General features: G+C 46.8%; 1 protein-coding gene across 2 annotated transcripts in view; it reads right to left on the reverse strand.

Annotated features, from left to right (window-relative positions):
- Positions 1-19,569, reverse strand: part of RELL2 (RELT like 2) — a 156,944-nt gene extending 137,375 nt beyond the window's left edge. Inside the window, exon 1 of one of the 2 annotated variants that reach the window (XM_085617782.1) lies at positions 17,778-18,051. Coding sequence is in view for 1 of the 2 variants with exons in the window: in XM_085617781.1 (XP_085473907.1) it covers positions 19,472-19,474 (3 nt within the window). In the remaining variant the exon portion in view is untranslated. Of the gene's footprint in view, positions 1-17,777; positions 18,052-19,471 lie in introns of those variants that run through there. The other variant, XM_085617781.1, reaches the window with a different exon arrangement.
- Between the last annotated feature and the right edge of the window lie 3,776 nt (positions 19,570-23,345).

A 23,345-nucleotide genomic window follows, 5' to 3' on the forward strand; every position in this document is an offset into this window, starting at 1 on the left:
GGCCCTGATGACCCCATCCCCCAGGGCCTGTCTCCTAATTATATTTTTTTGACCCCAATCCACAGGGCCGGCCACTGTTTTTTATTATTTTGAAAAAATATATATTTATAGACACACCTAGGACATGCTTGACAAACCGTACGTACCTATCACCATGACGATTTGCGTGATATTCATTAAAAGGCGACTATGCATACAATGAATCCACGTGGAATGTATTTACACCACTAGTGAAGCTCTGACATGTCTGATGCCCTACCGTGCCTAATCCCGGTAGACACCCTTGTCGTTTATTTATACAAACATGGGTAGCTATTGACGGGCACATTTAATACACATGCACACCAAGCCATTCAAAGGGGATTCAACAAAAATTTGACCAAAACTATGCAAGAAACCCCCCTCACGGTTAATTAAACACACATCCACTGCCGGATGTGTAATACTTTTTATTTTACTCTCTGGAAAGGGGACGAACATCACTTGAGAGTCACAGCGCGCTCCTGGCAGAGCCCAGTGCTGTGTTACACCCACCATTGCCTGCTGAGTGCCACACACCTCTGTGTTGTATTCCACCAGCTAGTGCATATGCTATGACACTCTCTAGCCCATGTGCACTGTAACACCACCCCGTGAATATGTCATGCCACACTTGTCTTCGCACAGGTTATATTGCCCCATCTAACTTGTCTTCCTCGATGCCTATGTTATAACGCACAGTGCTATGCCATACATATTACAATCTGGGATCCATATCTTTGTCACAGTGCATATGCAACGTTACACTCCCCAGCACATATTTTATATTACAACTTTAGAGACTAGTTAGGTTACACAACACTGCCCTGTGCATATTACACTCCAAGGCGCATATTGCATAGCACGTGCTAGTGCCTGTGCTATCTCGCGCTCTCCAATGAATCTGTAATTGCGCACAATGTATTGCATATTATATTTCACGCCCGGTTCATCTTATATCACACTTTTTGGTGCATAGTTTATACCGTACACTATATCTAGTTTTCATTTTCAATCGTGCTCTCAGGACTATGTTCTATATAACACTATGTTCACCTACCCTTTTCACGGACATTACATTTTGTGATAGGGGGTGGAGGGTCAGGGGGTGTTTCTGCCAAGTGAGCCCGGAGTCACAGTCACAAACGTCCTCTTCTTCCTGAATAAAAGTGAGATTATGCTGCATACTTGTTCATATTTTAAGTAGTTCGCACAGACACATGTTTTAAAAACAATAAAGTTCCTAATACCCGCCTTCTCTGAACAGTTAGCTTGCTGCCCCATCCCCCTCCTCCCTATCATCTGTTGTGTGAATCCATGGACTAGCCTCCTCCCTCCTGCCATGCATGGTCTGATGTGCTGCCACTGCCCTCAATTTAGTATGATGTACCAGTCCACTCCTCCTGCCCTCCATTGCCCAATTCTATGCACCATCATTGACCTCCTGCTTAAACTCTGTGCTTAGCTTGCCTGTCCACATGCCATGCCCCTATCCCCTTCTTCCTGTCCTACATGGTCCATTGTACTGCCACACCCTTCTGCCCTCCCTGGTCTGTTGTGCTGCAACTGCTCCTCCTGCCTGCCCCGTGCGGTCTGTTGTGAGGCCCTTTCCCCTGAACTTTCTTGTCTGTGCACAGGTCCTGACCCTCCTTTCTATCCTCCATCGTCCTTTGTGCATGCCCCTGCGCCCTCCTTCTTGCCCATCATAGCCATTGTGCTGCCACTAACCCTCCCACTTGCCATGCATGGCCTTCTGTGCTGCCATGGCCCCTCCCACCTTCCCTGTGTGGTCAGTTAGCTGCCCCTGACCCCCTCCCACCTTCCCTCCATGGTCTGTGTGTATTCCATCACAGTCTCACTGTTGCTCTTCATGGTGTGTCTTGCTTCTAGTGCCCATCCTGCCTGACCTCCATGGCTATCTTGCTGCTCCTGCCCTGCCCCCTTGCCCCCAGCCCTCTGTTTACATGTGCAGACCCCTACTCCCTCCCTCCTGGCTTGTCTGTTCCATTGTAATGCCCCTGATCCGTCCCTCCTGCCCTTTATGGTCTGTTATGCTGCAGCTTTCTCTCCTGTCTGTCCATTATGGTCAGCTAGCTACCATTGCCTCTTGCCCCTCTGTTCTCTGTTGTCCATGTGCATGGTCCTGTCCCCTCCCTCTTGCTTTATATGGATTGTTGTGCTGCACTCCCGTCCCGCATGCCCTGTGTGGTGTATTGTTCTGCTGCAAACCCTGATGCCTGCCCTGCAGGGTCAGTTTGGTGCATCTCTCCATGTCCCTCCTGTCCTCTGTTATCCAAGTCCATGTCCCTACCCCATTTCCTTCCATGATCCAATGTACCATACTTGCGAACATTTTGAACTTGGTAAGAGGGAGATTTTGAAAAAAACCTGGGGTTTTGATTTTCCCCTTTGAGTTACATTGAAAAAGAGGAGATTGTAGACAGGAGACAGATCAAATAAAGCCCATTTCAGCTTAAAAACATTGGACGTTTCCTGGCTGAATCGGGTCTGTTGGCATGTATGGTTGTACTACCATTGCCTCTTCCTTCTGCCCACAATGGTCTATTCCATTGCCACAGCCTCTCTTGCAAGTCCTGTATTGTTGGTTTGTTGCCCCTGCCCCCCTTTCCACTGCCCTCCATAGTCTGGTGTGCTGCCACGGCCCTTCCTGCCTGCTCAGTGTGGTTAAATTGTTGCCTTTGCACCCTCCTACCTGCCTTCAATTTTCAGAGTCCGTGCCCCTGGCCTCTGCCTCTCAACAGTATCCTAATGAACAACTAGATTGCTAACATTCTATATTTATTACAAAAGTGTGGAACGCCTGACGTCATCTTGAGGTAATCAAAACTGTAATACCTAGAGCATTTCCTTTAGAAATTACATATATGAGAGCGTCTTATTGGCATCAAAATTATGGTTAGTGCTCTAAAAGACTAAAATAAGGACATATTTTCTGAGTTTTCAAATAGCGACAAAGCACTTTTAAATTATTTGTTATCTTTATGTTTTTTTATCCAGTTGACCACTTGATTAAATGTTGCACTTAGGGGAGAGGATGTGGTGTTACTTCCAGAACTGCAGACTTTGCAACTGGGGAACCAGGTTGGAGTTTCTGCTTCAGCTCGACATTCTGTGATTCTGGTCAAATCACTTAGTCTCCCCATGTCTGCAACCAAAATGAATTTGTTCTTGTGTGATGTAACCAATGCTCATGTAAAGCACTCCAATACCTGACAAGTCTGCACTATATAACACTGCAAAAACACAAAATAATAAGTGTTTTGCACACTTCTGTCATTGGGCTATATTTGGGCTACATCTGGGTGATTTTGGGCTACATTTGGGCTCTTTTGTCTCTGGTGGCCATCTTGGGAGACTTATTTGTTATGAAGTTTCCTAATTTCCTCATTTACTGCAGTCTCCTCAGTAGGAAATACTTTCAGTTTTTTACTTTGATTCCATCAAGAAGGCATTCAGATGTGTCACACATTTGCCATAAATTCTGAATGTTAGCACTCTAGTTGCTCTTTAGATCACTGTAGTAAATCTACTGCTCACCAGGGAAAACTGCTGCTGGTATTGAAAGTGCATGTTTCAGTCTGCATGTCAGAATTTTTTAATGAAATAGAAGAGGATTTGAGAAGTCACTCAAAATGTGCCCTAATTTTTCTTTCTGCAGCACTAATCATACTTTTTATGGAAAAATGAACCCCCTCATTTTGTTCCTTTTTAAATTAAATGTTTTAAGAGTTACCACTTTAATCCAAGCAAGATGGCTTCAGGTGTGCCATACGTTTATCATAAGTAGGACTGTTAGTGCTCTAGTTGTTCTTTGGAACACTCTGGGAAGCTGCAGTAGAACACAAAGGAATCAACTGACAGTCTCTGCCCTTGTTGGATGTACATGTTTTACTGAGAATGTCAGACTTCACTCTCACATGACTGAGAAAGATAATGTGAATTTACAGAAAATAAGCTCTCATTTTAGCTTATAGATCACCTCCCAAACCTCTGTGGGAAAAGCATGAGAAAAGATTTTTCTCTCAATCATGATATCCCAGCAGAAGGCTTTTTCACATGGTGAAATCACCTTAGAACATACCACAATTCCTAAAATGAGTATGGTACCATCAACAAATGATTTATAATGTAACTAAAGTCTTAAAACCTTCTATTAACTGCAATGCTTTTTAATGAGGTGCTATCATGTATATTGGTCCCAAGATGGCTGCCAACACTTCTTGGATGAAGTGCTGACAGCCAATCAGATCTCAGGATGAGATGTGTCGTTAGGCTCCGCCCAAATATATATATGATTTTACTTTTGATTTTCTCAGGAACTACTGAACAAATTGACACCATATATGCAAAAGGCACATCCCTGAGCTGAGGACTACCTCTCTGCCAAACTTCAAGTAATTCTGTTCAGCCGTTCGGGCTGTACCTTGGACTAAAGGTCCCTATGGAAAATTGCATGGGAAAAACGCGTTTTGGGACCCCCCTTTTTTCTCAGCCCCCGCTTCACGAATCCCCCCGAGACTTTCAGGGTAGGAGCGGAGCGGAGTGCCCCACCTATTTTGAAAATTTTGCGAGGATTCATCAACTTGCGCCAAAGTTATTCCAAATAGAATGTTGCGGATTTCCTATGGAAACACGGTCCTAACTATAACTATCTACTGGCGACCGCCAGTAGATAATATATGTATATATATATATATATATCAATTCCTCGCTTCACCCACGCCATCGAACTCGCAGCGGGTGCCTCCGGACGGGGGGTGAGTCCGTCATTGTTGCACAACAACTACGATACGAACCTTCGGAGCACTCTCGGGAATTCAAGTAAGATTTATTCATTGTAAATGCATTTCAGCATCGGCCTTCATCAGTACAAAAAAAATTATATATATATATATATATATATATATATATATATATATATGTATGTGTGTCAATTTTCCAACTTTGAAGCTCATTTGTTCTCGGGAACTTGCAAGAAGAGAAACGGACTCCAGTTTATTTGTGCCATTGAAAATTTATTTGGTGCAAAATGCTGCCATGACGCGTTTCGGGCTCTGCAGCCCTTGATCACATATATATGTACTCGGTATAGTCACATATGGGGTAACAGGTTCTATTACTTCCCAAGAAAACGTGCCATCATTGACATCAAAGGCGTGTACACCAAGACATATCTACCCATCACATCCGTCTAAGTGTAACATTGCAGGAAGGGGACTTCTGAAGCGATCCATATCAGTACTGCTCTTGCATATGAAATATGAGTGGAGCACAACATCTGGCCTCTCCATTTTCAGCAGACCTTGTCCACCTCCGCATCAACCAGATGCGTTTTCTGTAGAAATCCTATTGTTATGGGCTGTCTCCGATGATATATTCTCTATATCCCTTATTAGGAACATTCAGGCCCTTTACATTCCATGTGGCATGTTTAAAGCTTTGATTTACTTTGGCCTTCTGGTCTCAAGATGTCCCAGGGAAAGGAGGTGGGGCCAGCCACCACCAACCAATCAATCGAGGCAGTATCTACATTGTGTAGGATAATAATCATTGGATAGTTCCACACTTTTTTTGATTGTGTATGTCAGGAATCCCCTCCCGCACATGGATTCCCTCCCACGATGCCACTTCCGTGAACCTGGTGCGCTTGGAGGAGAGCGGACTACAACTCCCAGAATGCCCTCCGGCAACAATTGCCTTATGCAACTCAAGAGTTCTGGTTACATAACACCAAGGGTAACGCCTAGTTTTCATGTTATGCAACTCAAGAGTTCTGGTTGCATAACACCAAGGGGAACGCCTAGTTTTCATGTTATGCAACTCAAGAGTTCTGGTTACATAACACCAAGGGTAACGCCTAGTTTTCATGTTATGCAACTCAAGAGTCATGGTTATACAACGCCGAGAGTACTACTTAAGGAGAAGATCACTGGGACTCGGCGTCGGATATTCTGATCTTTGCTGGAGTACCTGGTTGAGGTACACGGACCCGTTGGTGAGTTGAGCGGCGGAAGGAACATTCTAAGGAGCGGAGGAGAGGTGCTGGCGTGTGCTTCCTGCCCGTGTCCTGTCCCGTTCTGAGAGCCGTATTCAACGTCAATGGGCACAAGTCCCGTTGGTAGAGCCGAAGCTCCCAACGGCCTGACAATTTGGAGAAAACGAGGTTGGTGCGAGCCGAAGCTCCCAACCCTCGTTCCTTGGGTAAACCCACGCTTAGAGCTAAGACGCTATCCCGGAGGTGTTTCCGCGTCTTAGGCATCGACACTCGTAGGAGAACTGGGATAGGTAGAGCGGCTGCTCCCATCCATTCTCTGCGCCACCTTGGGTATCATCACTTAAACCCGGATACAAGAGACGCACACTAGGAGGTGTTCCCAGCGTCTTTGTGTTGTGGCAGTACTCAGGGGGATACTGGTAGAGCAGCTGTTCCCAGGTGGTAGAGAGCCCGGCCGGGTGACTCCCACGTGCCCCCCGTAGATTCGACAACCTTGGAACTACCCTTCACAGCGGTCGAGTGGCATTGTCGGCCACTGCTTAGCACTGTGCCCTCCGTTGGAGCATACCGGGTCCGGTGTGCATGCGGAGGACGGTTAGACGAGCTGTGAATGGGTATCGTACTTTAACTGGTGATTCCAGTACCGGTATTCTTTGTTGTCTGTAGTTGTTTATCTGTTTATTAAATCATCCTTAAACCTCCATTTCTCTGGTCCGTCGTCTGTTTGTCCCAACCCCGAGAAAGCCAGGACGTTATATAATATCCAACCTCTTCCATAACTATCTCCTGGTTGGGCGAACGACATGGCCACGATTGAGGATGTGTTGGCCGTCTTAGCCGCGATGCAAATCGAGCTCACCGCTTTCAGACAGGAAACAGCAGACGTTAAGGCTAGAATGGACGCTCTGCAGAACGATCCGCTACAGGCGGGTGCCTCTCACACGGCCACGGCTCCTGCGGTTGTGGTAGAGATGCCCGTAGCCATTCCTTTGGCGACACCAGAGAGGTACAGCGGAGACCCCAACACAGTGCAGGTATTCCTCACTCAAGTAGCACTGCATCTGTCCTGCAAACCAAAGGCCTTTCCTACCAGCCAAGCCAGAGTGGCCTTTCTGATCTCGTATCTTGCTGGGAACGCGGCGCAATGGGCAGTCCCACTGGTGAGCAGGGACGACCCTATCCTATGTGATTGGGGAGCCTTCCGCGAGGAATTCTTGAAGGTGTTTGATCGAAGGGCGGACTCGTATACTGCCGATCGAGAGATGTTGGAGCTGAGGCAAGGCAACAATGATCTGGTGCAGTACCTTAATGCTTTTCGAAGGTTAGTGGCCGAAACCAAGTGGCCCATAGCCAAACAAACCGCGCTGTTTCACCAGGGCTTGAGCGAAGAGCTCAAAGATGTGGTAGCACAAATCGACCCCCAACTCAAGACATGTGAAGACTTGATCAACCTGGTGCTACGGCTGGACCATAGATTGAACGAAAGAAAGGGCGATCACAAGAGGAAAGGGAAAGCGCTGCCATCGTATGTTTCAATGGGTGGCCCTGAGACCAACTCCTCCACCAGGACGGAACCCATGGACATAGGAGCTATAAGGGCGAGCCTTACAGCCACTGAAAAAGAATCACGCCGCAAGCGGGAAAAAGGGGCACTATGTACGCGGGTGTCCAGCCAAGCCAAAAACCTCACGATACCGAGCAAACAAAACGGTGACAGCAGAGGTGGAAGCACCGGCGGAAAACTGAGGGACTCCGGGTCTAGGGAAGGGGCATCTTGGAGTCACACCCACATCCCTTCCATGTTGAGCCCGAATCAAAAAGGGCGAAGACATTTGTTTATTACCTTACACGTAGGAGTGCAGGACCAGTGGATACCTGTGGTAGCCATGATTGATTCAGGAGCCACGGGCATGTTCATGGACTACAATGAAGCACGGAGACTGGGTCTCACTCTCCTTCCCAAACAGATACCAGAGGAGGTGTATGCAGTGGATGGGAGAAGTCTGGTGACCGGACCTATCGGACAGCACACAGGAGAAATACCGGTGAGGTTCGGAAAACTGCATAACGAACGTATCGATTTTAGCATAATCAGAGCCCCGCAGTACGGGGTCATATTGGGTCTACCCTGGCTCCAAAAACATAACCCAACGGTGGATTGGCCTACGCATCACATTGAGATGACTTCCCCGTTTTGTGAACAATGGTGCGGCATGCGGCAGGACCCCCACGAAGGTGAGGTAGGCGAAGGTCACACGGTCGCCACGGCAGCAGAAAAGGACGTAAAGCTGCCCAGAGTGTATCACAGTTTCGGGGACGTCTTCGATGAAATCCGAGCGGAGGTGCTCCCTCCACATAGACCGTTCGACTGCCAAATCGACCTGGTTCCGGGGGCTAGCGTTCCCAGCGGCAGACTGTATGCGCTCACAGAACCCGAAAACGTACATCTACGGGGATATTTGGATAAGTTACTAGGGCTGGGGTTCATCAGGCCGTCGAAATCCCCTGCCGCATCGCCTCTCTTTTTCATTCCGAAAGCGAATGGCGAATTGAGGGTCTGCGTGGACTTTAGGGCCTTGAACGCGATAACCATTAAAAAACGGTACCCCCTGCCTCTCATAAGCGTTCTCCTGGAACAGGTAAAAAAGGCCCAAATATACACAAAGCTTGATCTCAAGGGGGCATACCATCTTGTGCGCATGAGGGACGGCGACGAATGGAAAACCGCCTTTAAGACCAGGTTCGGTCTCTTTGAGTACCTCGTCATGCCGTTCGGACTATGCAATGCCCCTGCCGCCTTCCAATACTTCCTCAATTAGGTGTTCCGGGAGGTATTGGATATCTACGTGGTCGTTTACATAGACGACATACTCATCTACTCCAACTCAGAGGAAGAACACGTCAAGCACGTATCCGCGGTTCTCAAACAACTGAGGGAAAACATGCTATACTGCAAACTCAGCAAATGTGACTTCCACGTCACATCAGTGGAATTCCTTGGGGTGATGCTGAGCCCCAACGGACAGGAGATGGCGGAACGCAAGACCAGAGCGGTGGAGGAGTGGCCGGTGCCCCGAGGAGTAAAGGAAGTCCTGAGCTTCATAGGCTTCGCCAACTTTTATAGGCGTTTTATTGAGGGGTTTTCTGGCTTGGTTGCCCCGATCACGCAACTACTAAGGAAGTCTCAGGAGTTCGTGTGGGGACCGGAAGCACAAAAAGCATTTGTGGCCCTCAAGAAGGCCTTCAGCACCGCCCCGGTGCTAGCTCACTCGAATCCGGAATTACCCTATGTGGTAGAAGCGGACGCCTCTGATGTGGCGCTGGGTGCCATTCTATCTCAGAGGAATGAGGTGTCGGGTTTGCTCCATCCTGTGGCGTACATGTCTCGTAAATTGAACGACGCGGAACGCAATTACCATATTGCGGAGAAGGAACTACTCGCATTAAAGGACGCATTTGCTGAGTGGAGGCATTTGTTAATGGGGGCCAGACACGTTGTTACAGTGTATACGGACCACAGAAACCTCCAGTTTCTGACGGCGGCGCGGCATTTGGCTCCCCGTCAAATGAGGTGGATGATCTTTTTCTCCGGTTTCAATTTTCACATCACATACCGACCCGGTACGGAGAACAGGAAAGCGGACGCGCTTTCGAGGCAATCGAATGCCAGGGATCCGCAGCCGGTTGCCGAACATTCCATCATCCCTCCAGGAGTTGTGATAGGGGTGATTCAACCACAGACGTTCCTCAGGGGGGTCCAGAAGGGGACCCATACCTTCATGTGGCGGAGGTGGCTTCGCAGTCACAAGGAGTGGCAGATGAAGGACGGGATTCTGGTGAAAGGACGATGTATGTTGTTACCCACGCCTAGGCTTCGAAAACAGGCCTTCACCTGGTGCCACGTGTCTCCCTGTGCCGGCCATCTGGGTGTCGAAAAGACGGTAGCGAGCCTAGGACGGCAGTTCTGGTGGCCTGCCATGAGAACAGACGTCCGGAATAGGTGTTCATCATGTACCGTTTGCGCATCCATGAAATCGGACCACAGAAGATCGCAAGGACTCCTCCAACCCCTTCCTACACCGACCAAACCCTGGGAAAACATATCCTTAGACTTCATTGTCGGGCTACCAAAGGATCAAGGAAACACAGCCATACTGGTGGTGGTGGACTATCTCACAAAGATGGGGCACTTCCTCGCTTGCAAACAGGTACCTTCGGCAGGAGAGCTGGCGTCGTTGTTATTGAAGAATGTAGTGAGACTACATGGCCTACCCAACGTGATCGTGTCGGACAGGGGGTCTCAGTTCACGTCGCACTTCTGGAAAACTTGGTGTTCGGCGTTACACGTCAAGTCTGCCATGTCCACGAGTTATCACCCGCAGACGGACGGCCAGACGGAGCGCCTGAACCAGTCGCTCAAACAATATCTACGTTGTTTTGTAGAGCAAGGGAAGGATGAGTGGGTGGATCTACTTTGGATCGCGGAAATCGCGTACAACAACGCCACACATTGTTCCACCAAGGCCTCCCCTTTTTATAGTAACTACGGCCATCATCCCCGGTTCTTGCCGTTTCTGCAACCGGTCAGGGAAGACAGATTGCCGACAACAGCCAAGAGGGTGGCCCGCATCAAGGAGGCCTTGATGAGTTCTCGAGTTGCTGTGGAGGGGGCTAAGGCCACGTATAAAGCCTTTTCTGATAGGAGGAGAAGGCCTGGACCGGTCTACAAACCTGGAGATTACGTCTGGGTCTCTACTCGGCACATGAGATTCAAGAAAAGTAGCGTGTTCCATCCCCGCTTCATGGGCCCATATAGGATCCTTCGATGCATCAGCCCGGTGAACGTGAAAGTGTGCCTGCCCCAGTCCCTGCGGATCCATCCCGTGTTCCACGTTTCTCTCTTGAAACCCGCGAACGCGGTGAGGCCTCGTACGCCGGTGTCGGTGACTGTGGATTCGAAGGTGGAGTACGAGGTGGCTGGTATCTTGGATTCCAAGTGGCGCAGGGGCAAACTATGGTATCTGGTGGCATGGAAGGGGTACGGACCCGAGGAGCAGTCATGGGAACCTGCGGCGGGGGTTCACGCTCCTCGTCTGGTATCGTCGTTCCATCGTCGATATCCTTCCTATGCTGGTCCTGAAGGGGGGCGCTGATGGGAGGGGGATGTACTGTCAGGAATCCCCTCCCGCACATGGATTCCCTCCCACGGTGCCACTTCAGTGAACCTGGTGCGCTTGGAGGAGAGCGGACTACAACTCCCAGAATGCCCTCCAGCAACAATTGCCTTATGCAACTCAAGAGTTCTGGTTACATAACACCAAGGGTAACGCCTAGTTTTCATGTTATGCAACTCAAGAGTTCTGGTTGCATAACACCAAGGGTAACGCCTAGTTTTCATGTTATGCAACTCAAGAGTCATGGTTATACAATGCCGAGAGTACTACTTAAGGAGAAGATCACTGGGACTCGGCGTCGGATATTCTGATCTTTGCCGGAGTACCTGGTTGAGGTACACGGACCCGTTGGTGAGTTGAGCGGCGGAAGGAACATTCTAAGGAGCGGAGGAGAGGTGCTGGCGTGTGCTTGCTGCCCGTGTCCTGTCCCGTTCTGAGAGCCGTATTCAACGTCATTGGGCACAAGTCCCGTTGGTAGAGCCGAAGCTCCCAATGGCCTGACAATTTGGAGAAAACGAGGTTGGTGCGAGCCGAAGCTCGCAACCCTCGTTCCTTGGGTAAACCCACGCTTAGAGCTAAGACGCTATCCCGGAGGTGTTTCCGCGTCTTAGCCATCGACACTCGTAGGAGAACTGGGATAGGTAGAGCGGCTGCTCCCATCCATTCTCTACGCCACCTTGGGTATCATCACTTAAACCCGGATACAAGAGACGCACACTAGGAGGTGTTCCCAGCGTCTTTGTGTTGTGGCAGTACTCTGGGGGATACTGGTAGAGCGGCTGTTCCCAGGTGGTAGAGAGCCAGGCCGGGTGACTCCCACGTGCCCCCCGTAGATTCCACAACCTTGGAACTACCCTTCACAGCGGTCGAGTGGCATTGTCGGCCACTGCTTAGCACTGTGCCCTCCGTTGGAGCATACCGGGTCCGGTGTGCATGCGGAGGACGGTTAGACGAGCTGTGAATGGGTATCGTACTTTAACTGGTGATTCCAGTACCGGTATTCTTTGTTGTCTGTAGTTGTTTATCTGTTTATTAAATCATCCTTAAACCTCCATTTCTCTGGTCCGTCGTCTGTTTGTCCCAACCCCGAGAAAGCCAGGACGTTACAGTGTACATGAGTTACCTAACTGTCTAATTATGTAACTGTTTAGAAATCCCTTCAACTCCTCAGGTAAACGCTTACCTGGATTAATGGGTGTTAGCCCACCTCGTTCTACCCTAAACTGTATTTAACAATTATAACAGCAAAAAGTAAAAGTGAATTGAAACATAAAAAAAAACGATAATCAAAGTTGCTAGATCAGGTGATTACTCGAGGTTTATACCACTATGTTTAATGTATGGAAGATCTGAGCCCACGCAGGGTTGCCCACCCACAGAACGTGGGTGTAGGCTGACACCTACTTGAAGGGGGTCGCCCTCGAATGCCCTATGCTACCAAAGGCGAGCTATACTTGCCACTATATGGGGGAAGGTGTCTGAACAAGCACAAAAGTGCCAACTTCCATCAGGCCTCAGTTTATTACTTAATTAATACTAAGTCTTCAGAATAAGAAACGAGGGAAGGAGGTGATATCACGAATGCCTCTGACCAGCAGTCCACGCAGGGACGAGGGACAACCTTAACCTGTACCGTAATATCAAACATGCAAGTAAAATAACATAACAGTGAAATTGAAAACCACAATCAGTTCCAGATAGCCAACTTCAAACGTCGATGAGGCTATACTCTTGTAACAACGGTGTATCACTCAGAGCTACCCATGACCCAGAGGTCAAATCTGTTTTGGGTCTATCTGAATGTATACTCTCAGTTTCAGGGTCTGACATCTGGGCTCTTAGGGCGCCATCCTCCTGTGGAAGGGTCCTTCATTGTCAAAAGGCCCCCTCCAACCTCTCCGGTGTTCCACATATTTGTTTGTTAGTCCACTTTCTCTGTCTCAGGGGCCCCATTTAGTTACTAGTGCCAAAGCCTCTTTGCCCTCCTTGTCCCATCTCGAGGCAGTCCCGCACACATCAGCTGGATCTGTAAAGAATTGTGACATTCCATTATGTATCACACACTGTTTGGCAAAGAACAGTAACGTATATTGTACCCCCATTGATCTGAGCTTTTGGTTTACAGTGTTGAAGGATTTACGAGTATTTTGCACTTGTGTATAATCTGCAAAGCAGTGAATCACACGATGGTCATATTTATGGTCCCCTGTTTTGTGTGTATTCTGCAAACTAACATCCCTGTCTTTGTAGTTTAAAGTCTGTGCTATGATAGCTCTGGGGAGGAACCCGAGGGAGGTATAGGTGCCAGTGCTCTGTGGGCCTGTTCCTCAGCCAAAAGCTGTATTACCCTTCCGGGCATGAGAATGTATTAATCCAGTGCTCTATGAAACGTTCTGATACGTTATCCTTCACTCATTCCGGGAATCCAATAGGACGAATGTTGTTCCTGTGGGTTCTCTCCTCAGTGTCCTACAGTCTATTGCCTAGATGATGAGTTAACTCTGACAGAGCGGGCACAGTTATTTTTAGACCAGACATTTAAGTTTGTAGGATGGTCTCTATCTATTGTTGACTTTGTGTAAGTCAACACAGAGTAGTTTATCTCTATAGATGTGGTTTTGATTTTGTTCTCAAGCATGACTCTTGATCTTTCAGTAGCCTCAAAATGTGAGCTCCGGTCTTGTCAGAGACCTCATGTGGTGAAGCACCGTGCTTCATTACACCTGAGTATGTGTGTTCTGTGCCCCTCCAGTACATTGATTCATTTTGGTCTATTGGGAAGACCAAAGTGCCCTGCCTCTGCCCATCTCAGACCCTCAGATGATTGCCTGAAGACTCGCTCTTCATGCTCAATAGCACGTGTCCTCGGGTTAGGATTTGCAAGTGTTGACAGCCTCAGTTTCTGACCTCCCGCAGCATTCAGAAATCTTTTCCCACGGTAACAGGCTCAGTAAGAAACAACTTTATAGTGGGCAACACAACAGCCCCAGTCTGCATCTTCTCTGAGTCCCCAGTTTTATTTTGGGGCATCGATCAACATCCAAGGGGAGTACACCCACTGCACCGCCATTTGCTTCAAGGGGGTTCCTGCTGTGCCTTCAAACAGCCAAGTCACTCCTCACAAATGACTTGAACAGCATTGAAAAGGCCCATGCTTCTAGCTACCCAGGACAATCAACCCCAAGCAGTGGTGTATCTAGAGCTTTGGCTGCCCGTGGCGGTCCCTGCATTTTTTTTGGGGGGGGGGGCGCAGCCCCAAAACTCATGCCACCTGGGGCAGACCTCCTCCCAACCCCTTTGCTACGCCACTGACCCCAAGTAGGAAAGGCCAAGCCCCAGTTGCCCCAGCAGACTGGAGGACAGTGCAGGGCAAAGGCAGGGCCAAGTTAGGGCAGGAAGAACAGAAAGAACAAGACGCCACCCCCGACTGAAACTCCACAGCAGGTGTTAGCAAGCAGATGCAATGCTTCCAGGCATTGGGTCTCCACAGCTTACCCAGGGTTGAAGTGTCGGTGTCAGAATGAAAGATCACTACGATGAGTGCCGCACTCAAGCTGATTCGTGCAGGGTGAAATCCACAACGGCAGAAGCATTCACTGTGAGGGAGGAGTGGATCGCTGGCCTCCTGCGCCAACCACCTTGAAATACAGGTGGCGCCTGTCGGCCTCTTCAGGGTTTGCTCCTCTTCTTTAAGCGCAATAAAGCCAAAACACCAGAATCAGCAATGCCACCAACCTGCCAGGTAGGATGCTGTTTGGCAGCCCCAGCAGTCCTCGGGACACCCCGCTAACCCAAAACAGGCCCACTTTAAGGCTGCAATGGTCTCAATACCGCCATTCTAATCCATGCCGACATTATGACAACCCCAGGATGCAGCACTCTCAGGGGTACCAGAGCAGTCCAGAAACAGAATAGTGTGGTGCAGCACTCCATCCGCAATGGTGAATTATTTTGTTTATTTAGAGTCCCTTATTTCTAAGACGTTGAATTATTTTGTTGAGGCTGAGCAGAGCAGTTGTTCAGCACGTCCTGTCCACCATTTGGCAGACACGCCCCTCCCAACACTGTGGCAATAGTAAGATTTTCAATCAAGGCATCAGTTTGCCAAGGACTTCATGTGTTAAGAAAGTGCACTGCAGAGTCAGCAACTTTTAATCTATTGGGGGAATTAAGTGTAGGTATCTAGCACAAAAGGAATATTCCCCCTGCAGGCACTTGGCATTGCTCCCATGGACAAGCTCTCCAAGGAACTCCACAATCAATCTACCTGCCAGAGTCCACAGATAAACTCCAGGCTACATAGATGATATTAGAGAGTCTAGAGTTGAAGTCATTAATTGAGGAAAAATTATTACGGAAATCAAATCTTCTCAACATCCCAAGATATTTTATTTCATGCGCCACAGTTCACTTATCAGACTAAGCTAAGAGACTTTACAAGGAGACCAATTCTACTAAATTGCTTTATACATAACCTGGATATTCATTGTACATCTTAAGAGAGTGCAGCAGGCCCCACACAGAGAGGATGCACAGCAATGTAATGTTAACCATGAAACAAATAACATCCTTCAAAGTGAAGTCTATACGGCACACATAGGGAAGAGGCACTCAGTAGGTGGCATCAGGTAGAGTTTTCCTTGGGATACCCAAGACAATGAGCCAATGTCTATCTTCAGATTGTGGCTAGTGGAATGAGAAAACTTCAATTACACATGCATTGGGGTCACCCACACACTGGGAACTGCCCCGAGACCGCTGTCCCATCTCAATAGTAAGCAGTGAACATCGTGCTACCAGGCCACGAGCCTGGGTTGACAAATAACCCAGATTCAGAGGTGGGTGGAAACCTTTCTCATCACTTCCACTGGGCCCAAGCAGCCATTGGCAAAGCACTGTGCGGGCTGCAAGCATAGCTCTGATCTCCCCTGCTAGGTCAGTGATTGCACGACGCCACATGTGACCACCAGTTCTCGTCCAATTGCTGCATTGTTGCAGATACGACTGACAGCCCTGACCCACCAATGGTGCGCGCCAATAGTGATCCCACATCCTCTGCGATCTCCCGCTCTGGACCACTAGTGGGGTTTGTCCTTTTTCAGTCACTGTGGTTTTTAACATCTGAGAACTCTAATTAACTTGTTTTCGGGATCTCTACAATTCAACGTCATTGTTTAGCTCTTGTGAAACGAAGCCAATAAACAAAGGCATCTAATTATGGGACACAAGGAATAACTAAGAAACCCACAAGCGTAAATATATGTTGTGATTGCCTGCTACCTCATCCACTCATCCATAATGGAAGCTCAAATCAAATGAGGCGATCTGTGCATCCCCTCACTGTCCCTCTTACCCAAGATGTGCGCATCCCTGTCTTGGGGGTTATATTTGTCACTTGCCTTCCTCTTCTGGCCTCTCTCTCTGAGCACCCCAACTCTGTTTCTGTTTCTCTTTCCCTCTCTTGCCTCTCACTCTCTATAGCGCTGAAATGCGTCCCTCTCCCTCTGTATCTATCTTTGCCTCTCGCGCCCGTGCCCTCTCCCCGTCTCTTCCACTCTGCTTAGCTCCCTCCCATCCTCTCTCTGTTTGTCTCCCTTGAGTGTAATTATCATACGCAGTATTTATCGTGTTTGTTTTTACTGAACACGTCCTCAAGGATGTTGAGACAGCTAGCCCGTCCTCTGCGAGCCTCTCTGTCTCTTTCATTGTATACCCTCTGTTGAAGCGCTGTATAGCTATTTACCTGGCTGTGCGCCATCCTTCTATGTCGCCTTTATTTATTTACCTTCTTCCCGCTTTTCCTCCCACCTCCAGCATCTAAGGGTCTGACCGGGAGCTCGGTTAATCGGACCCTTCATTCTGCCAGTGTGTGTATGTAGTTAGGGTGGGCCGCTCGCAAATGTGTGTTTGTGATCTGTGTGTGGTGTGTTATTTACGAGGTGCATGTATGTGTGTTACCTAGGCGTATTTGTAACAAACCGTATGCCACCCGCATGATGCTGTTATTTGTATATCATCTGTGTGTGTGTTAAGTTGATATGTGGCTGTGTCACTAACGTTTATATGCGACTTGTGTGTCATTTGTGTATTTAATCTTTGTGTTGGCAGTGTGTATACTTATGCGTGGTCATTACATGTTAAAACGTTATTTGTACGTGCTCGTGTGATGTGTGTGTTTGTGTGTGTTATGTTGCCTCTTTGTAAAATGAGGTGAATACAATCCAGTCCATCGCCGCCCCTTCTTCCTAACGCCGCCAGTAGCTCCTACATTTTCTTGTATACATGTCCCCGGTTCGGTGTCCTTTCTCCGGATCTTTATCCAGGTACCTGCGTCCTTCCCCCCTCCTCTTACTATTCTATCTAGCCTACTATCCCGCCCTTTGCCTGTGTCTAGCTCCATGCTAACTAACACACAACCAGCAGGCTTACGGCTTCCTAGCATCCTCTCGTTGAGTGCAGGACACTCCCACCAGCCTCATAGACAACACATACCTTTGAGAAAAGTCTGTGACGAGAGAAACACACAAAACTACACACAAACATAAAACTCCCAAAAAGGGCGTCCTAACCTGTGCCGGGCGCTCCAGGCTGCGCCATTAAACGCGCCTCTGCTCGCCGGCGGGCAGCAGCCGCAGCGGACTCCGCCAGCTCTGCAGTGTTAGCATGTTCCTCCCAGTGTCATGCAGTGATGCAAAGCCCCGGGGTGTCGGTGCCCTGCCCGGCCGGGAATCTCTGCCCTCCCCGGGGCTTAGCAGGGCGCTGCCGATGTTCAGGCTCTTCTGCTGTGACCTTGGCTGCTGCTGTGTATCGCGCGTCGCCCTCCGCCGCTGTCCCAGTTTCTTTAACTGTGCTCTCCGGCTGCCTCCTCTTCCCCCTCCCTCTCTCCTTGCTCTGCCTTCTCTCTCTCTCCACTCCTGCCTTTTTGGGCTGCAGACCGTCCCTAGTGATGACACTTCTCATTCCCATCCAGTACGTGCAGTCCTATGTATGCTGCGGGCAGAATCGTGTTCCCAGCTCTCTCACCTGAGCCCTGCCCTGCAGTCTGCAGGGTCCGAGCCCCTGGATTCTCACCTGACTCCTGCAGCGTTAGCTCTCACCTGGCGCCCACAGCATCCTCCCCCGCCCTCCCCTAACTCGCGCAGCATTCTGTGGTCCCCACGCGCTCACAGGGTTGCAGCGTCCTCGCCCTTCATCCCTCACTCGCGCCAGGCGCAGCAGCGTTCTTGCTTCTCGGTACCCAGGACTGAACGTTGCACCATGGCGCCTATGAGTAGTTCATCCATTGATGGTTTCTGCTTTGCCCTCAGCTGCTTACAGTTCTGATCTTTCCATTAGGAATGCATGATTACAAGTAGCATAACGTAAGACCCAACAAAGCAAACATTTTTGGCTTTTGTATTATGAATACTTTCGGTGTTGGGCTAGCAATTCTTCAGTTTCAGCCCTAAAACAACTGCATTCTGATTAAAGATTGGGGGTAAACTTTGATGTTTTCACAAACTCCTGTTTGTGCTGATATCGGAATTTACAGATTTGCAGTAAACACTACCAAAAGGTCAATCCTTCGGAAATGTACTGTGTGAAAAAGGTGCTGTAAATTCAAAAACATGCAGACTATGTAGGCAATTGCTCATTTCCTAAAGTAAAACTTGAAATAGGATGCCTTTACCCCTGTTTACTGGTGTGATAAATATCTCACCCGTACCCTTGTACTCATGGCCTTGATAGGAATCATTATGTTCTCAGGAGACTGGCTATCAATCGAGTAGCATAGGAGTGTTCCAAGACATCGAAGTGATCTTCCAACTCAAAAGTTCCATTACCACAAATGGCCTGGTAAGGTAAACACGTGATAAGCCTTTGGTACTTTTAAGAATACAAATGTGGGTACAATGTAGAACCTAAATGTGAGCTATGCATAATAGTTGTGGTCTCTCAGACCTGTATAGCTCATGGCCTATTTTAACATGTCTAGCAGCATGCTTGTGCACTGGAATTTTCTCTTACTCCATTGGTTTGAGACTTATTTAGTTAGTGCCTCTCCAGTATAGTATTATGTTGCATTATTGTGCACATATAATACTTTCCAAACTAGTTTCCATCATAATAGTCCCTGCCCAGCACAGAAGAGACATTAAAAAGTGCCTGCTTGGACTGTGTAATGTCTACTGACCTAAACTCTTCATAGGTCTCCTCTGAGACTGCTTTTGAGATCTTTTGTTTCTTAAAAAAATAAAAGGCCTAGAGCCTGTCCATTACTTACCATTTGTTTGCTTCATCGTCGCTCTCAGTTCCTTAATCTCTGGGGTCTGCATGTGCCGGGTTCACTTTCTTCTTCACATGTTTGTCCTTTGATGGAGCAGGGACCAAGTGCTGATTAGTTGCATGATTAATGTCCTACAGCTTCTCCTGCTTGAATTCAGGAACTTTTTGTTTCTTTCTTCCTCCATCGTCATTGCTTCCTGTGTTCGTTGCTTGCTTGTTGTTGCTTGCACCCGGTCTCCTCCTGTCATTGTTTGCCCCCTTCCTCCCTACCGTCGCTGTTACACTCTATTTATACAGGCTGACGTCCCCCGGTTCTGACTGGAAAAATTGTTGAATATATTGCCCTATAATACTTGGGAGTCTGTAATCCCTGTATAAATGGAAGTCATTAATTTTTTTATAATCAGCAACTTACGAGGCACCAAGTCACCGATTATAAAGAAAAGACGCCAGAATTGGACTAATGTACGGTTATTGCAGCCAAGTTCTGACATCAACATCCTGCTGCCAGAGCCAGTAGCCGAGGTAAAAGGCAGGTCAGACCAGAGAACATAATTAAAGCAGCTGTTTAAAGCAACAAACAGAATGATACTTTTCTTGCTTCGGCTCCATTTTTATAGCTTACAATGACAAGCAGAGACAATATGCTTATTTTTTGCAATCCTTACATATGCAGAACGATTCTAGCTTTTCTCTGTTTCTACACATTCCGAGCTATTGCATCTTTTTTTTTAAAACTGACTTGTATTGATCTGTTACGGGATTTATTCTTTTACTTCATGTTTGCAAATTAGCTTACTGTTTCATATGAAAGAGCTATGCACCAAGGTTTTAAGGGGTTCGTGGAAAGGTGATGGTGTAACCATGTACTGTATGGGATAAAGTATCCCCTAGCACTCACATAAGGGTATATTGCAAGTCACCCCAGAGTTCAATAACCTTACAAAGGAACTCAGCCTTTGGCCTCGTTCCTCTATATGTTTATGAATCTCCTCAGCGACTTGCAATATTCTTATAATGTATGGCAGTGGATACTTTATTCCTTCTATAACACTGCAAATAAAATCTTTGATTATTGTTATACAAATGTACCAGTTATTTTGAAAAATATTCATGCAGAACACTTTCCAATCTAAACTTTGCGCAAATGTCTGAAACATGCACAGAAAAGTATAGAAAATACCACAAAACAATGCTGCCATGTCTAAAGAGAAGGAAGGCTTATGTGCAGTTGTTAGAAGATAGGGTCGTGGGCAAATGTCTTATCCACAAATCACGCATTCCTTTCCTGTTTATGGATTCAAAACCAACCTTCGTAGCTTGAATATATTTTTAACTTACTGTTCTTTTAAAGCCCTTCCTTACCCCTTGTGATGCCTTTGGTGTTTAATAATAATAAAAAGAGAAATTGGGAAAACATGTACTGGGTGCTTTTGGGTAACGTGTGAGCATCCACAACAGTGTAATGAACAACTGCCACAATGCTGTAGAGCTAATGTGTCCACCCCCCCCCTTCACCATTTCATTATTTTCACATGGCTTCAGACCAGCATAAAATGTTAATCCACTGTGTTGCAATAGCATTTATATATAAAACAGGCATTGGCAAAGCCAAAAGGTCTCGCCTATGCAAGATCAATTGGCTATATCAATGTTTTTTAGCCATGCTGCACAGCAGCATAAATGTTGTTCAGCATGGCTGAAAGTAAAAAAAAATGTTTTTTAAAAAGGGCAATGACGCACGGTCAACGCAGGCCACGTGATACCAAATTTTTTACTTTCCACCATGCTGCACAGCAAACATGTTGCCGTGCAACATGGCTTAAAAAACATATACTACATATGCTAATGTGTAATGTAATATACTAATGTGATGATAAATGGGCATAGGATTGTGATTTTTCTAAAGCAGGCTGGGGAACACAACTGTGTGTTGCAGACAACAGAATATTTGTTTAGGTTTGACCATCCGTAGCCTTAATTGGCGTCAGTGGGGCTCATTCTATCCCCACATTAGTGAAAAATGTTTAGCATTTCATCCAATATACAATTAGCTGAGTGCTAATTGATGCCAGTGTGACAGAGGAAGATGGTCAAATGTTAGATATGAGTCTTATTGCATATAAGAACTGGGCAACCCAGCCAATTGTGGACCTATTTCACTGGTGAACGACCTTGGTAAGAACTATGGCTGAGTATTGTTGAATTACAATCAGGGCTGAGTTTTCTCAGTAGCCATCTTATCTGATATCCAAGCTCCCTTTAGGGTGAGTATTGGAATCGCAGACAAGACTGTAAGTCTATATATTGTCTGCATGAAATATGTCAGCATATATAATATTCATAAACTTAAAGCTGACTTTTGACTTAGTCAAAAACAATCAATTTTGGCTTTCACTGAATCTTTGTGGACTATATAAAAATTAATAGCAGCTACACAGAGCTTTGACCTAGATACTACTACACTAATTTGGTATGGAATACATGAGGAGTGTCTTTAGAATGTTTCCCTTGTGGATGGTGGGTGCCAAAGGTGTGTTTTTGCCTGCTTCCTCTTTTATTCTGTTCTTGAAAGATGTTAGCGGCTATCTAGAATGGTTAAATCTAGATATTCCTACAAATTCCATCATCTGCTGTTTACAGATGACACTGGCGTGATTACATTGACAGGATTGTCTGTGCATCATCTAATCAAAGGCTTTGCTGTGTATTGTGCTATTAACCATAAATAGTCCGGGCCCCTTGATATACCTCTGTAAAACAATTGTTGTCCAGAGATTTTCATTTTTGATTTGTGTTTTTTTATCTTAGTGAAGTAATTTAGCTTGGGTAGTCATTGCTAATCCAAGCCGAATGTTTCTGGATGACATTTTTAAAAATGGCGAATGTGTTGTTGTGATTAAGTAATATTTCAGGACCTATAAGACCTTTATACTTCATTTTGGTGTCAAAACATGGGTTTTGAGGGCCAAGTAGTTTTATAGAGACAGAAAATAACTCCTCAGAGCAACCCTTCCGCCATTTTCCAAAATGGGACCTCTATAATGTGTTTTAGCCATAAATTGATAGTTAATTAATATTTTTTTTGTTTTAGATTTTTCTTGATTCAAATTTGTACACATGAGCATAGCAGGTGGTAGCAGAGGAGCTTTACCTCCTGACAGAGTGTTTCTAACTACAAAATCTGAGGATTCCTTCAACAAAGAAAACTGTGTCATATGCCAAACTAATTAGAAATAAAAGCTAACATCAACTTCACCTGGACGGAAAAGAGTTCAAGATGCTGCAGAAATACAGCAAGACAAATTTCACAAAACATTGAAACTGATGGATGGAGGGGATCAAATATTTTATCATTGTAACCACAAGTGCTACAGGTCATATACTATGGAAAAAAGCTTGGAAAAATTAATAATAAAATAGCAGAAACCAATGAATCACAACAAGAATCTGAGTCATCTGAGAAAGCGACCACAACCAAACCCAATGCCCATCCACCTAGAAGATCGATGGCTTCCCCTCGTACACCTCCAACAACTGATCTGAAAGTAGAGGATCTCCAATGTGTTCTATGTGATTTAGCCAGAACAAAGGCCAAAGGGATTGATGAAAGAACTAAGTACAGAGTATGTGAGTCTCAAAGGGCCAACATGTTTTCATCTGCAGCTAATTTCTTATAAGAAAAGGTTTTCAGTCAAGTAGCTGATCTAAACAGCGAAATTAATCTATTAGCAGCGGCTCTGTATGCCCACCTGAACTGCATGCATACATACATTTGAAAATATGAATATACAATGAGCTTCCAGCAGCAACGTTACCGCCGGCTTTCAGTTAAGTTTGCACTGTTTGAAAAATCAAAGGAAGTTTTAAAT

The sequence above is a fragment of the Triturus cristatus genome, chromosome 7 (assembly GCF_964204655.1).
Source record: "Triturus cristatus chromosome 7, aTriCri1.1, whole genome shotgun sequence".
In the NCBI taxonomy this organism is placed as follows: Eukaryota; Metazoa; Chordata; class Amphibia; order Caudata; family Salamandridae; genus Triturus; species Triturus cristatus.